Below are 14550 nucleotides of genomic sequence, written 5' to 3'. Positions count from 1 at the left end.
TTTTGTTTTTTGTGGCTAAAATAGCCAAAAAAGCCTGAAAACTAACTTGCCAAACAGAGGCTAAGGGGTTGTTTAGAATGACCTAAATAAGTATATTTTTTGTCTTTACGAAAAGATGTGCAGAAAAATAGAGAGGTGATGTGATGAAAAAAAGATAAAAGATGAATTATTTTTGAATTGCCAAACTTGACCTAAAAACACCTTTGTCACGAGCCAAATTAAGGCTCTCTAATTAAAGCCATCTCTAATAGACCACAACTAATTAAGGTCATCTTTAATAGTCCACAACTCAGCTATAATACTACAAACAACCCCAATATCTTGCAAAACCTGTAATCCATTTCCCCTAACTAATCCCTGATTAGCATCCTACATCAGGAGATTTCCTTTCCAAACTATATAATGTATAACCTAGGCCTTGTTAACCCAACTGAAATTTGTAAGATGTTGCCACTCAAGAGCAATAGCATTGCCTTTTTAATAACACTGGTTCAAGATTCTATGTAAAATTTTCTACTCGAAACATTCAAGGCTCACTATTCACAACAATGATATGATAAAGAAATTAAGCCTCATATTTTTATAACAAATCAAAAACTGGCACAACTTATTATGTCATCATAGGTACAATTGTAAGATGGCTTTCAATCTTTTATTTTTTTTTTTTTCCCCACCCTTTTTGCTATGGTCTTATTGGGATAATCCAACGGCATATGTTTAAAGTTAAAGTAGGGTTGTTTCATTTCAATTAAAAGGTGGATATTCCAAGTTCCCTAACACAACAGAATTGGATTGTTGCAATGCATATGGGAAATACTTGTCTGAATTAACTGTGAACAGTAGAGCAAGGACACAATTTAAGATCAAATCAAATATCTACATAGTGCATTATATGGTTTGCAATATTAGTTTTGAAATAGTTTGCAATAAACCAGTAAAAAGTGATGACCAAAGCCTTCTTGTAAGAATACACCGGGTTGCACTGAAGTGTCCAGGGGGCAGAAACTAAGAGCCACCTCTTTCTTGAATTATAATTTTCATCCAGATTTCTTTTTGGCACTTTCTGGTGCTGCAACAGGATAAATGTATCTTAAATTCCAGAGGATATAAATAGCCCAAATAAAAAATAAAAACAATTTATTAAGAAAAAATAACCAGTTCCAATTAAATCAGGGGAAAATATACCTTCGTCCGAACAAATACATGCTTTTGTTTTCTCAACTCTGGTAGATTCATTTCCTAATTTCATTCTTCATCATCATCAGTGGTATAGCATAGCTCTCAGGGAACTCGAGGAAACTGCCAACCAGTGAGCTTCATCGATACACAAGAAGCTCTCATTGAAAGCCAGATTGGTGGAATGGATCAAAGAAAGTGAATGTACGATTTATATGTTCGCTCCAACCCACCTCGGCTGCATATGCCTGCACACCTGCCAATTGAGATAATATGTGGCTGCACTTTAGCACGCCTGTTCACATTTCAAGCTCAGAACGTGCTGGCAGGGTGCAGGCATGGCCCACGCCCCTCACCGGGGCCGGGCTAATCCAAAACTTGCATCAGGTTGCTGCTGATGAGACTGGATAAAGGCATGCAATGAAAACAAATTATAGATAAGTAATGATCTAAAATTAAGTTGTCTTCTCCAACTCTGAAATGTAAAAAGCATAACCCTCAAATGTCACAATCACAATGTAATTTATGCTTGCGAAGATTCATATAAAATCTGTGTTGGTTATTAGATTTAATTGCATGCCGGTGTGTGAGTGAGAGACAAAGTGATCTATATGAAGTCCCCATTAGAGCAGTTTCCAGACTACCAATTATATCAATGGTAGGAAAGGAAAATCAATGTCATAGTCATACCTGTGAAAAGGGTTGGTGCACCTGTTCATGAGGGTGGATGAATGGCATTCCAGGGCGCTGACAAAGATATTGACCTGCATGCAAATACAAGGCAGAGGTGGAGCGTGCACCCACATGATTCTGACTAAATAGGGTCATCATGGCATCTGGATGACCATAACCAATTCCAGCGGGGGTTGATGGTGCTGCAGTCCATGACCCCGGTAGATGTTGAGGGAGTGACCGAGGTTGGTGTTCAGTAGATATCAAAGGGTTATGAGCTGACCCAAGTTGTGGAAATTCAGTGTTGTAGTTCAATACAGGGGAGTACAAAGGCTGAACGGTATATGGACCTCCATTGAACCCAAATCCAGGGTCAAATCTTTGCATATATCTGGTAAAGAAAAGCATTATAATACTAGCACCTGTGGCCTACTAATATATATAAGAAACAATAGGCATTATTGATTAAACTAGTCAGGATCTCAGTCACTAAACAGGGTCTTCAAATCCAGAACGAGTCAGACAGTTGAAAGAAGAAAACTAAAGCAGTCAGTTATTCATGTTTCAACATTTCATAACCAATGAGAAAGCACTGAAATGGAGTTTTAATTTCTTTTATTTTTATTTTTTGTTCTACAGGTAGAGGACTTCATAAAGAGGGGTATATCCCTTCCCCAGCACATAACCCTCCAACTTCGATGAAGGTGGGACTTGGTACTAGACCTTGGAACCACCATTAAGAGGTTTTACCAGCCAAGGTAGCTGGCACCTTCAAAATGAAGCATTAAATTACGTACACAGTTCACAAATAATTCTTACACTATAATCTTTTTGCCAGAGACAATGCTATCAATCTATTTATTTAATGTTTTTCAAATTTCATTTTCCCAGTATGTAAGTATGTCCATATACATAATTATATAATGCATATATGTAAATGTATATTATTGATAAATATGACAACATATTTGCCCACCCTGCAACTCTGCATTTGGGGATAGCAGGAGAGAGCACTCAAGCTAAAAGCTAGTGGCTGTCCATCACCATACTAAAACCTAAACAAGGCCTTCAATAAATCCACAAGGTTTGACACACTGACTGAAAAACTAACTGCCAACTAATTAGATTGAGTAGTATCCGAATCCTCTCCCCACCAACGAGAGGGTAGGGTTGAGGACAACCTTATTGGAACAGAGGCAAATACCTCTTATTCTTGTCTCTTTTTTTCTTTAGTTATGTTCACAAAAGGTTATTTTGGAAGTACTGAAAGTTTTTGCGTTACAAGGAACTATTTGTCAATGCTGTGAAAATGGAAAATGAAAAAAAAAAATATACATACAAAAAAGAAAGGAACATTTGGTAACATTTTTGTTCTATGTTTTTGGTTCTAGAAAAAAAACAGTAACCGATGCAAATTTTCATTATTTATGTTTCTGAAAACACTGAAAAATGAAAACATCAAAAACAAAAATGATACCAAATAAGCCCTAAATTTTCAAGAATAAGATTAATGTAGTATTTAGATGCAATTGGGACTGGCCAAATTAGCCAAAACCCTTGCACCTCATTAAGAGGTAAAGGGTTCAAGTCTTGCCACATGCAAGAATTCCCACCATACAGCCTCCCATGTACTAAAAACAATGTTAAAAAAAAAAAAAAAAAAAAAAGAGAGAGAGAGAGACGCATTTGGACCTTCAAACCTTGCACCCCAAAGGTCGCGTAAGACCACAATCACCAGTCACCGCACAATTGTCAATCATATAAATGAAAAGAAGAGATTATCTTGCCGTCCCTAACAACAATAATGACAAAGGTTCCAATTTGAATGGAAAACAGTTGTAGAACAAGCTTTATGTTTCCAACATTGTTCAACAAAATAGGGATAATATTCCCTTCAAGACCGGAAAATTAATATTATCCCATCTATATCATGGATGCTATTTAATACTAAGGAGCACAGAGGGGAGGGAGGGAGAGACAAATAAAGGCATACCTGTCGTAGTTTCGATCATAATCAGGGTCCTTGCGGTCACCATCACGGTCCCGGAAAATAGCCACCCTACTGTTTGTTCTAGACCTACCAACTGGCTCCTCTGTCCGACTTCTAGCTAATCTACTGCTACTAGTTGGAGAATCAATTAAACCCCTGCAAACGTTAACATCAGATCCTCCTGGAACGGATTTCTCTTCCGCCTTTGATATCCCTGATGAATCTTGGTGGAAATTATTATCCTGCCTCCTTGGTTCACTTTCTGGTCTCCCACCAGCACCCCCACTAAAACTACTGGAGCTAAATATCCGTGCACGAGCCCTGTTGTATTCCTCTTTCCTCTCCTCCACACTTCTTGAATTATTGGACTTTATTGAATGTGAATTTGCACCACTAACAGAAGGTGACTTTTTCTGTGGCCTCTGCTTAATAGCAACCTTAATGTCACCACTATCTTCCATTGGTAAATTTACAGGGATGTCTGCCAGGCGAATTAAAGGAGGCTGATACTCAGAATTCTTGCGGACAATAATTCTGGAACCAGAACCATCAGGTACATTATTATCCAATAAAACCATTGACTGCAATGAGTAGTGTTGGGCCACACGGTGTGCAGCCAACCGTAGATAGGAAGTTGGCAGTTGCTGGAACTCCATTTGCTGTTGAGTAGGATCCTGGATGAACTTTTCAACATCTTGCTCCATCCTTAGAACTGAACAACATTAGAACAAAAAGAAACCTCAATTGGACTCTCAAATATCAACAATTCAAATATGCATCACGGTGAACAATTTTCTCGCAACAGTAGTGATGATGATAGTAAGACACTGATGATGTCGGTGATGATGACAAAAAGTTAAGACTGATTTAGTCAGTAACTGAACAATTATCGGATTGACACAACAGTCGTAGGGTTGATTCATCTTACTTTTGGAATTGTGAACTTGTACAGCCTTTTTTCTTTTGTTCTTTTTTTTTTCTCCATTTTTCTTTTGAAGAAACATTATACTATTACAGAAAAAGGAAAACAAAGCAAGAAATTGTAGTACAGAAGTCTACATAATCAAAATGAGATCTCTAGCACCTTCAGCAGGGAATGAACATTCCAAAAACATAGTACACTGACACTAAAATCCTAAATTTAGCAATCCATACAATATTTTTCATTTTTTGTAATTTAGTAACCACATGATCAAGGGGATCGACTGCATGAATCACCTTTTGTCACTATCAAGGGCTATATGCTCGGTTAAATTAAATAAATGCATTTTTTTTACTATCGCATCCCATTTCAAGCCCTCCCCTCTCCCTAACAATTCAATTTGTGGTGATTATATTCCTTACCATTGCATCTAAAAGAAATTATTAAAAAATAAAATAAAAACCTACAAAACAGTTTGAGAATGATGCATGAAAAGTATGGCTCCGTTTGGTAAGCCTCTCAAAAATATAATTCTAGCCATTGATTTGAGTGTGTTGTTTGTTTGGAGCTTTCAAATCATAATTTTACACCCATTTCTCAAAACTCAATTCAAAACATAATCATTACTTTTCAAAACTCATAACCAAATACATAATTCAATTTTTTTTTCAAAACTCAATTCAAATCAATATTTTAATTTTTTAAATATTTTAAATATTTAAATATGTTACGATTTTTTTAATTTTTTGACTATTTTTAAATATTTTAATTTCAAAATATTACGATTTTAATTTTTAAATTTTTAAATATTTTATAAAAATAAATTCAAACTCTATTTTATAAAAATATTTTAATTTTTTTTGCTATGTATTTGGTTACGATTTCAGTGTAGAGTTGTGAAAGTAGTATGGAATTTCGAATTATGTATTTGATTATGAGTTTTAAAAATAATTTCTTAATTGAGTTTTGTTTTATATGCTTGGTTACGATTTGAGTGTAGAGTTGTTTTTAAATTTAAAATATTAACATTTTAAATTATTTAAAAATTTTGAATATTTAAATTATTTAAATTTTTACAATTTAAATTTTTTGAATATTTATTTTAATTTTTTACTTATTAAATTTTTTAGATTATTTAAATTATTTAAATATTTATGATTTAAAATTTTTGAATATTTATTTTAAAAAAAAATTATTTCCTTTGTAGTATTTGCAATTAAAAAATTGATTAATGTTATTTTCTGTTAATAATAATTTTTTTAATTGAATTTTAAAAAGAGTTTGGTTATGAGTGTTGATTAGAATTTTCAATAGTATGAAAGTAGTGTGTTTTGTTATGAGTTATAATAATTTGAATTAAGTTTTGAAAACTCTTTCCAAAACTCATAACCAAACAAATTTTCTTACTTCACATGTCAAATCAAATTTTCAAAACTCAATTCCACACTCAATTCAACACTCTATTCAAAAACCATAACCAAACAAATTTTCTACACTCAAATCATAATTCCACAGCTCAAAATACAACTTATACTCTCAAATCATATTTACAAAACTCTACCAAATGCAACCTATATTTTTCAAACTACAACTTCATTATAACTTTCAAATCAATTAGAAACATGACGTGAAATATGGACAATCAAATTGAAATTAATATAACTTTCAAATCAAATTTGAAACATCAAAACACAAAGGAACTTGTAAAAGGGGATCTATGTTTTCAAACCATCTGTTAACTGAACAATCAATAGGCCCTATAACAATCCCCCACCCAAAACCTAAAGAATAATTTATCACGTTCTAATGCACAAGTAAAAACTACAGCCTTGAGCAGTAAGGAACTACTAAAGGGCCTACAATATGGTCCAAGTGGTGTGGGTGGTTTTGAGCACCAGTCCCACAACGATCAATGAATGACCCAACCTTCCTACAAATTTAGCACGGCTTCCTCTCATACAAATGCAATAATAAGAACTGAATCTCAATCGTAAATACATGGAAGATATGCAAATAAAGTAGAGCAAAATTCATTTTACCCCTTGTGGTTTATATTGAATCATATCTTCAGCTTTTCACATTCTTGGAGTTGGTGACAAGTGATGTGTAAGATCTCATATGGGTTTTCAATGCTCATTCTGTTCACTAGTTGCACTTTGGTTTTGAACCTATTGTTTTTCAAATTATGCTGCCAATTTGTATTGTAGCTTTATGTCTTTATGATATTCTCTCTTTGTTTCTCCCTTGAGAAGAATTTCATATTTATATCAAAATTAGGGACAATGCCCATCTATAAATTTAAGAGGTTTGGTTTCATCTACAAATTTAGGACATTGCCATTTATGCTATTACATATATTTGTGTGGGGACATAATTTTTAAATGACAAACACGTGGCCGAAGTGTCATTGAAGTACCGGCCGAGGTGCCATGTGTCTTGGTCATGACGCCGAGATAATCTCGGCTAGGCCGAGGTTATCTACGAGAATACTGAAAGCCGAGATAAGCGGATAAGGGACAAGAGTCCTAGAATGGGAGAAGACTTTAGTTTGAGTAAAAATAAGACTCTTAGAAAGTTTATCCTAATTCTACTGGGAGTCCAAGATTAGCAGTAATCCTAAGTCCATTGGAGCTAGGCTTCTATTGGAACTAGGATTATGTTGGCTATAAAAGAGAGGCACCCTCATGGGTCTAAGGTATGTCTTTTATGCTTTGTCCAGTGAGTTTAGCACTATTGATTATCTTTGAGAGATATACTGACTTGATCGTCGGAATGTCCTTGGGTGGACGAACCACCACCGGGATCTTCTCTTTCTGTTGCAGGTCAGATATGTGCCATCTATTCTGCCAGTGCTTTCCAGCTAAATACTGAGTTGGCAGTGTGGTCGGAAAATTACTCACACAATTTGGCGCCGTCTGTGGGAAAGAAAGGAGAATAGATGGCCAACGACGGACAGAAAGAGAAGGTTGGGGACAACACCCCTACTAAGAATGGGAAGCATATTGACTCTGACGTCGAAGAAGTCAACTGCAACGAAGAGACTCGTGATAAGAATCACGAAGGAAAGGACGTCAGCCAGGAGAGCGACCAACCAAAGAAAACGGACCGGAGCGGGTATTACAACGAGGACGACCTCCAGGTATGGAAGGATAGATGCCTGCGGAGGGACGACGGGATAAAGGGAATGGCGGACAAATTGGCAAACCTGCAAACGGCCGTCAATTTCCTGATGCAGAACGACGTCATGCAGCCACTGTTCTTGCTACAAGATATGCCGATTCTAGCGGCCAAGAAAGACGCCCAGAAAAGGGGGTAGAAAACGATTCCTACAGTCCCTCAGCATGGCGAGACCAAGGGACATTCTCACCGGCCTTCGCGAGAGGTCGGCCATAGAGAATCCCAGAAGACATGATCTCGGCCTAGATAATTAGGTCGGAGAAAAGAAGAGCTCAGTCTAAAAGTGAGCAGATCCCAGATTTCAGAAGGCAAGATCTCGACCTAGATGATTAGGTCCGAGAAAAGAAGTGCTCAGTCTAAAAGTGAGCAGATCCCAGATTCCAGAAGGCAGGATCTTGGCTTAGATGATTAGGTCCGAGAAAAGAAGAGCTCAGTCTAAAGTGAGCAGATCCCAGATTCCATAAGGCAAGATTTCGACCTAGATGATTAGGTCCGAAAAAAGAAGAGCTCAGTCTAAAGTGAGCAGATCCCAGATTTCAGAAGGCAAGATCTTGGCCCAGATGATTAAATCCAAGAAGAGAAAAGCACAGCCTGAGTTAAAGACTTTTTTCCACAAAGGAGTAGGTGGAAGCCATGTAGAGGGCTGGAGAATGATGCTTTGAAGTTGGAATTTTCAAGCCGAGGTCATGTTTAACACTTGTTGAAACTTGAGAAAAGTTTACAAAGTTGAAATTAAACCCAGATTATTTTTAACACTTGTTGAAACTTGAGAAAAGTTTACGAGTTGAAGTTAAATCGAGATCATGTTTAACACTTGTTGAAACTTGAGAAAAGTTTACGAGTTGAAGTTAAACCGAGATCATGTTTAACACTTGTTGAAACTTGAGAAAAGTTTATAAGTTGAACCGAGATTATGTTTAACACTTTTTGAAACTTGAGAAAAGTTTACAAGTTGAACTGAGATTATGTTTAACACTTGTTGAAACTAGAAAAAAGTTTACGAGTTGAAGTTAAATCGAGATCACGTTCAACACTTGTTGAAACTTGAGAAAACTTTACAAGTTGAGCCGAGATTATGTTTAACACTTGTTGAAACTTGAGAAAAGTTTACAAGTTGAAGTTAAACCGAGATCACGTTCAACACTTGTTGAAACTTGAGAAAAGTTTGCAAGTTGAACCGAGATTATGTTTAACACTTGTTGAAACTTGAGAAAAGTTTACAAGTTGAAGTTAAACCGAGATCACGTTCAACACTTGTTGAAACTTGAAAAAGGTTTGTAAGTTGAACCGAGATTATGTTTAACACTTGTTGAAACTTGAGAAAAGTTTACAAGTTGAACCGAGATTATATTTAACACTTGTTGAAACTTGAGAAAAGTTTACAAGTTGAAGTTAAACCGAGATCACGTTTAACACTCGTTGAAACTTAAGAAAAGTTTACAAGTTGAAGTTAAACCGAGATCACGTTTAACACTTGTTGAAACTTGAGAAAAGTTTACAAGTTGAAGTTAAAACGAAATCACGTTCAACACTTGTTGAAACTTGAGAAAAGTTTACAAGTTGAATCGAGATTATGTTTAACATTTGTTGGAACTTGAGAAAAGTTTACAAGTTGAAATTAAACCGAGATTATGTTTAACACTTGTTGAAACTTAAGAAAAGTTTACAAGTTGAAGTTAAACCGAGATCACATTTAACACTTGTTGAAACTTGAGAAAATGTTACAAGTTGAAGTTAAAGCCGAGGTCATGTTATAAGAAGACTGGTTTAACACTTGTTGAAATTTTGAGAAAATTTACAAGTTAAAGTTAAAGCCGAGGTGATGTTATAAGAAGACTGGTTTAAACACTTGTTGAAATTTTGAGAAAATTTACAAGTTGAAATTAAGTCAGGATTACAAGTGAGAGAAGTATCTATGCACGATTACCATGTGGCCAAGACTTGGAAGATAATGGAAGACAGAAGTCTTAAGAAATAAAAAAGTGGCGAGTTTTGAGCAAACACTTGATTAGAAGTTGTGTCCGAGATATTTTACCCCGAAGAGATTACACAGTGAAGGTGTACCTTGAAGACATGCAAATTATTTTAAGTATAGAATGCATTCAGAAAAGAAAAGAAAAGAAGGCACTTCGGCCTAAACATTGAAGAATGATTGTACAGATTACAAAAGTGGCACGTCGGCCAAATTAAAGCTTACATTGTTTCAAAAGTAAGAAAAGAGTACTAAGGCCCCGTTTGGGGACTTACCTTTTTAGTCAAAAAGCCAAAAAGTTACCCTTTTAGCCAAAAAGCCAACAACTCATATCAAAAAGTCAAAGATTCTCTTTTCTCTCTACTTTTTGCACATCTTTTCGTAATTAGCCAAAAAGTCATCCCAAACATATAAGTTTTTTTTACCTACTTTTTTAGTCAAATAGCTAAAAAGTTACTAAATTAGCCTGTTCCCAAACGAGGCCTAAGTACAAAGAAAAAAATCATAAACGAAACTACTTGGCGTTGGCAACGGACTATGTCTCACCCCCAGAAGACAGCTGGGAAGACTTCCCGACAACCTTCTCGGCCTCGAGCTCAGCGTCGGTCTCTTGTAGAGTCTAGTCGATGCTCTTCTTAGCGATAGACGCGTCAGATGTGGTCTTCTCAGGGACAGCGTCTTTGAGACCTCATCCCCTTTATCCTGAGTCAAGTTGAAGACTTGCTCATTTAGAGTTGAAGACTTGGCCTCACCAGCTTCTTCATTTCTTCTCGGCCTCAGTCTGATCCTCGGACTCAGCTTCGTCTTCAGACTGGCTTGGAGATGGAGGGAATGACAGGACGAGGTTGCTAGCATTCTTGAGAGGAGAATCCTTAGGGACAGGAGCAGACGGATATGTTCAGACATGGCAAACAAGCAGAGACAACAAGGTATGAAACTAAAGAGGTGAAAAAAGGAATAACTCACCGAAGAAAATGAAGCCGGTGTTCAATATGCCGCAGTCAGATGACGGTAGCAATCGGAAAGGATTAGCAAAAGCTTCACCGGAGGAGAAGAATGGAAGTGGTTGCAGAGCTTGAGAGCTTGAAACATGACAGATTTGGGAGAATAAAAAGAAAGAGTCTAGGGACACAGAAAGAAATGAAATGGTTTCGTTGGAATTAGAAATCCTGACGTGCCTGTGCTGACGTCAGACGGCGGGGGGCAGAACTGATGCGACACAATGGGGGCGTGATTGGTATGTTCCAAATCTGATGATGATCTCTGATGATAGTGTGATCTCTGTTGAGATGTTGAACCTGGATGAGAAAGAACATGATGATTCTTGATTCTTGATTCTTCATGAGTGGACATATGAGTCCTAAATTCTTGGCGCCGACAAGCCATGAACTCGGCCGGAGTACATGTATAGGTTCCATCACCTCAGGATGCCGAGGTAATAGAACCTAAGGGGCAATTGTGGGAACATAATTTTTGAATGACAAACACGTGGCCGAGGTGTCACTGAAGTGCCGGCCGAGGTGTCACCGAAGTGCCAGCCGAGGTGCCACGTGTCCTGGTCATGACACCGAGGTAATCTCGGCTAGGCCGAGGTTATCTGCGAGAATACCGGAATCCGAGATAAGCGGATAAGGGACAAGAGTCCTAGAATGGGAGAAGACATCAGTTTGAGTAAAGATAAGACTCTTAGAAAGTTTATCCTAATTCTACTGGGAGTCCAAGATTAGCAGTAATCCTAAATCCATTGGAGCTAGGCTTCTATTGGAACTAGGATTATGTTGCCTATAAAAGAGAGACACCCTCATGGGTATAAAGTATGTCTTTTATGCTTTGTCCAGTGAGTTTAGCACTATTAATTATCTTTGAGAGATATACTAACTTGATCGTCGGAGTGCCCCCGAGTGGACGAACCACCGTCGGGATCTTCTCTTTTCTATTGCAGGTCAGACAGGTTTCATTTTTGTGCCAGTGCTCTCCAGCTGAATACTGAGTTGGCAGTGTGGTCGGAAAATCACTCACACAATTTGTATAACTTTTGTGCTATTTTTTAAAATGAGATTACCTTATGTTTGGTTGAGTTTTCAAAACTTAGTTTTTTAAAAAATTTCAAAAACTAGTTTCATGAACAAAATAAAAAACACATGTTATTTTTATATGATTCTCTCCTTTTTGAGATGAAAATAATTTTGGAAAATTCAAAATTATATTTTTTATGTTTATTTTTGTTAAACTAGTTTCTAATTTTGCAAAACTTTTCAGAAAATAAGTTCTCAAAACTCAATCAAACAGACTTGTTTGTAGATTATATGTAGAATAGTTGTTAATCTATAGTTAAGTTAAAACTAGTTAGACAATAGATGTGAGAGAAAGAGAGAGGGTGCAGATAAAAGGAGGAAATAGAATAAAACAAAGTGTTATTAAGGTCATTTCACATTTTTCGTTAACAGTGCTAGCATTGCACTTTAGTTCAAATCCACATGAGGGGTAAATGGCTATTTTTAAAAGACAATGGGTTAAAGTACTCCGGGACTAAACTAAAGGAAGTAAAAATGGTTTTTTCCCAATAAACTATAAGAAACCAACACGAGTGGAAGTGTTTTAGAGGTCAAAGACTAAAACACTCCGCACATGATTTTCGCCCAATAATTATAAGAAACCAGCACGAGTGGAAGGTTTTTAGAGGTCAATGACTAAAACACTCCACATATGATTCCTGCATTATGCTCTTGTTCTATTTTCTTCCTTACTTGGATGTTTCACACTTTTTCACCCACTACCAGACCCAAATAATCAATTACTTCAACCTCAATTTCATATAAAAACAAGTTTTAGGCCTTTCCCTTTCACAGCTACAACCCTAACACCCATGTGGACCGAAAACCACCAATTTAATTGTTCATGGTTGTGGATAGCCATCCAACTTTGTCACTCCTAGCATGATGAAGACTTGAAGACCTTACCTTTTTCTACACACTCAAACTCAAAAAGTCCATAACCCTCTACTAACCTTCTAACCACCAAAAACAAGAACAAAATAAAGAGAGAGAAACCGTAATATTCCCTAAAGTTCTTCCTTAACACGTTTAGTGCTATTCTCGTAGAACTATGCAGTTCTCACTTGGTTGTGATTTTGTTAAAAATAAAAATAAAAAATTTATCTCCGTATATGCCACTTAAAGTTCCAAATTTTAGCCACAAAAAAGAAAAAGAAAAAGAAAAAAGAACCAAAATTGTAATATAGGTATGATATGATATAAGGGAGCCGAAAGTGTTCAAGTCCATGAATTGGTGAGCACAAAAAAATGTTCGGAAATCAGCAACTGCAAAATGTGTTAAATTTCCATCTTTGCCCTTGTATACTTCCCTACAATTCCTTTTCATCCATATCTATCTTTCAATGGATTTGCTTTCATTCTCATTTCATCATCATATTAAGTAATTTTATTTATAATTGTGCAGAACTCATCAAGCAAGGTCAGCTAATAAATAGCACAAAAAATTTAAAAAAATAAAAATAAAAAAAAGAAGAAGATATTTGTAAATTATACGGTCCAATTAACTGAAAAAAACAATTACTCTAAGCAAGAGGAACCCAAAGTTAAAGAGCTTAAAATTACCAGAAAGCCTCTCCCGAGGGTTCTGCAGAGCTTCGCGAAGGAACTGATCCACGGAATTGATTACATCTTCGGAAACGTCTCCAACCTTCTGAACCATAACAAGCGAAGAAGAAGCCGAAGAAGCTGAACCATAAACGAGGTGATCATGAGAAGCAGAGCTCAACGAAGACGAAGACGACGATGGCGGATTCGAAGAAAAAGAGTTGTTGTTGTGGGAAGAGAGCATCAATCTGGTAACGCTGGCCTCCAAGTCCGCCACCTCCCAGGAATCAGGGGGGGCTCCGAGATCCTCCACAGAGCCCTCCATGGAGGATTGAGAGAAATCTAGGGTTAGCGAATCCAAGTAATCATCAAATTCAGCTAAATGAATAAACCCTAAGATCGTATTCGGCGGATATCATTGAGAGTTGGATTGGATTGGAATTTCAATTTCTCGAAGAAGAGAGATTATTAGGGCAGGAAGGGGGGAAAAAGTAGGGGGAATAGGGTTTGACGTTTGAGTGGGAAGGGGGTCACACCACTCGTGTCGGGCGATGGGTATTGGAGTAATGGGAATCGAATTGACACGCGTGTTTGAATAATTGCCAGTTGTGGGATCCAAATCACCAACTTTGACACGTCAATTTAGCTATATCATCACAAAAATTTGATTTTTTTTTTTTGGGACAAATTATAAATAAAAAAAAATTAATTTTGCTTTAAATTTTTTTTGTTTATTTTTAATATATATTATTCATCTATTTTTGTTACTAAATAAAATTTTAAAAAATATTTTAAAAAAATTATTTTTCTGTTGAATTTATTTAACGGTCTATTTTCGTTAAGTAAAATAAAAAATATATATTTTAGTCATTGAATTCAATGGGAAAAAAAATATTTTATACATTTTATGTACACTTATTTTGTGTTTAATGGCTAAAATATCATTTTTTTTTATCGTTTTGCTTAACGAAAATAGGTAAATAATTTAGATTGAAATAAATAAATAAATATGTAATTAACCCAAAGTTTATTTTATTACGAT

General features: G+C 36.1%; 1 protein-coding gene across 1 annotated transcript; it reads right to left on the bottom strand.

Moving 5' to 3' along the window:
• Nucleotides 1–807: 807 nt before the first annotated feature.
• On the bottom strand, nt 808–14130 carry LOC114319142 (uncharacterized). Its single transcript, XM_028266135.2, has 5 exons — nt 13527–14130; nt 3842–4550; nt 1867–2239; nt 1186–1579; nt 808–1069 (listed from the first exon to the last, which is right to left on the bottom strand). The coding sequence occupies exons 1-4, from the start codon at nt 13831–13833 to the stop codon at nt 1529–1531; spliced, it is 1440 nt and encodes a 479-aa protein (XP_028121936.2). The 5' UTR covers nt 13834–14130; the 3' UTR covers nt 808–1069; nt 1186–1528.
• Between the last annotated feature and the right edge of the window lie 420 nt (nt 14131–14550).

This window comes from Camellia sinensis, chromosome 8 (genome assembly GCF_055761805.1).
Source record: "Camellia sinensis isolate YWXY chromosome 8, ASM5576180v1, whole genome shotgun sequence".
Lineage (NCBI taxonomy): Eukaryota > Viridiplantae > Streptophyta > Magnoliopsida > Ericales > Theaceae > Camellia > Camellia sinensis.
This window is presented reverse-complemented; position numbering and strand designations above follow the sequence as displayed.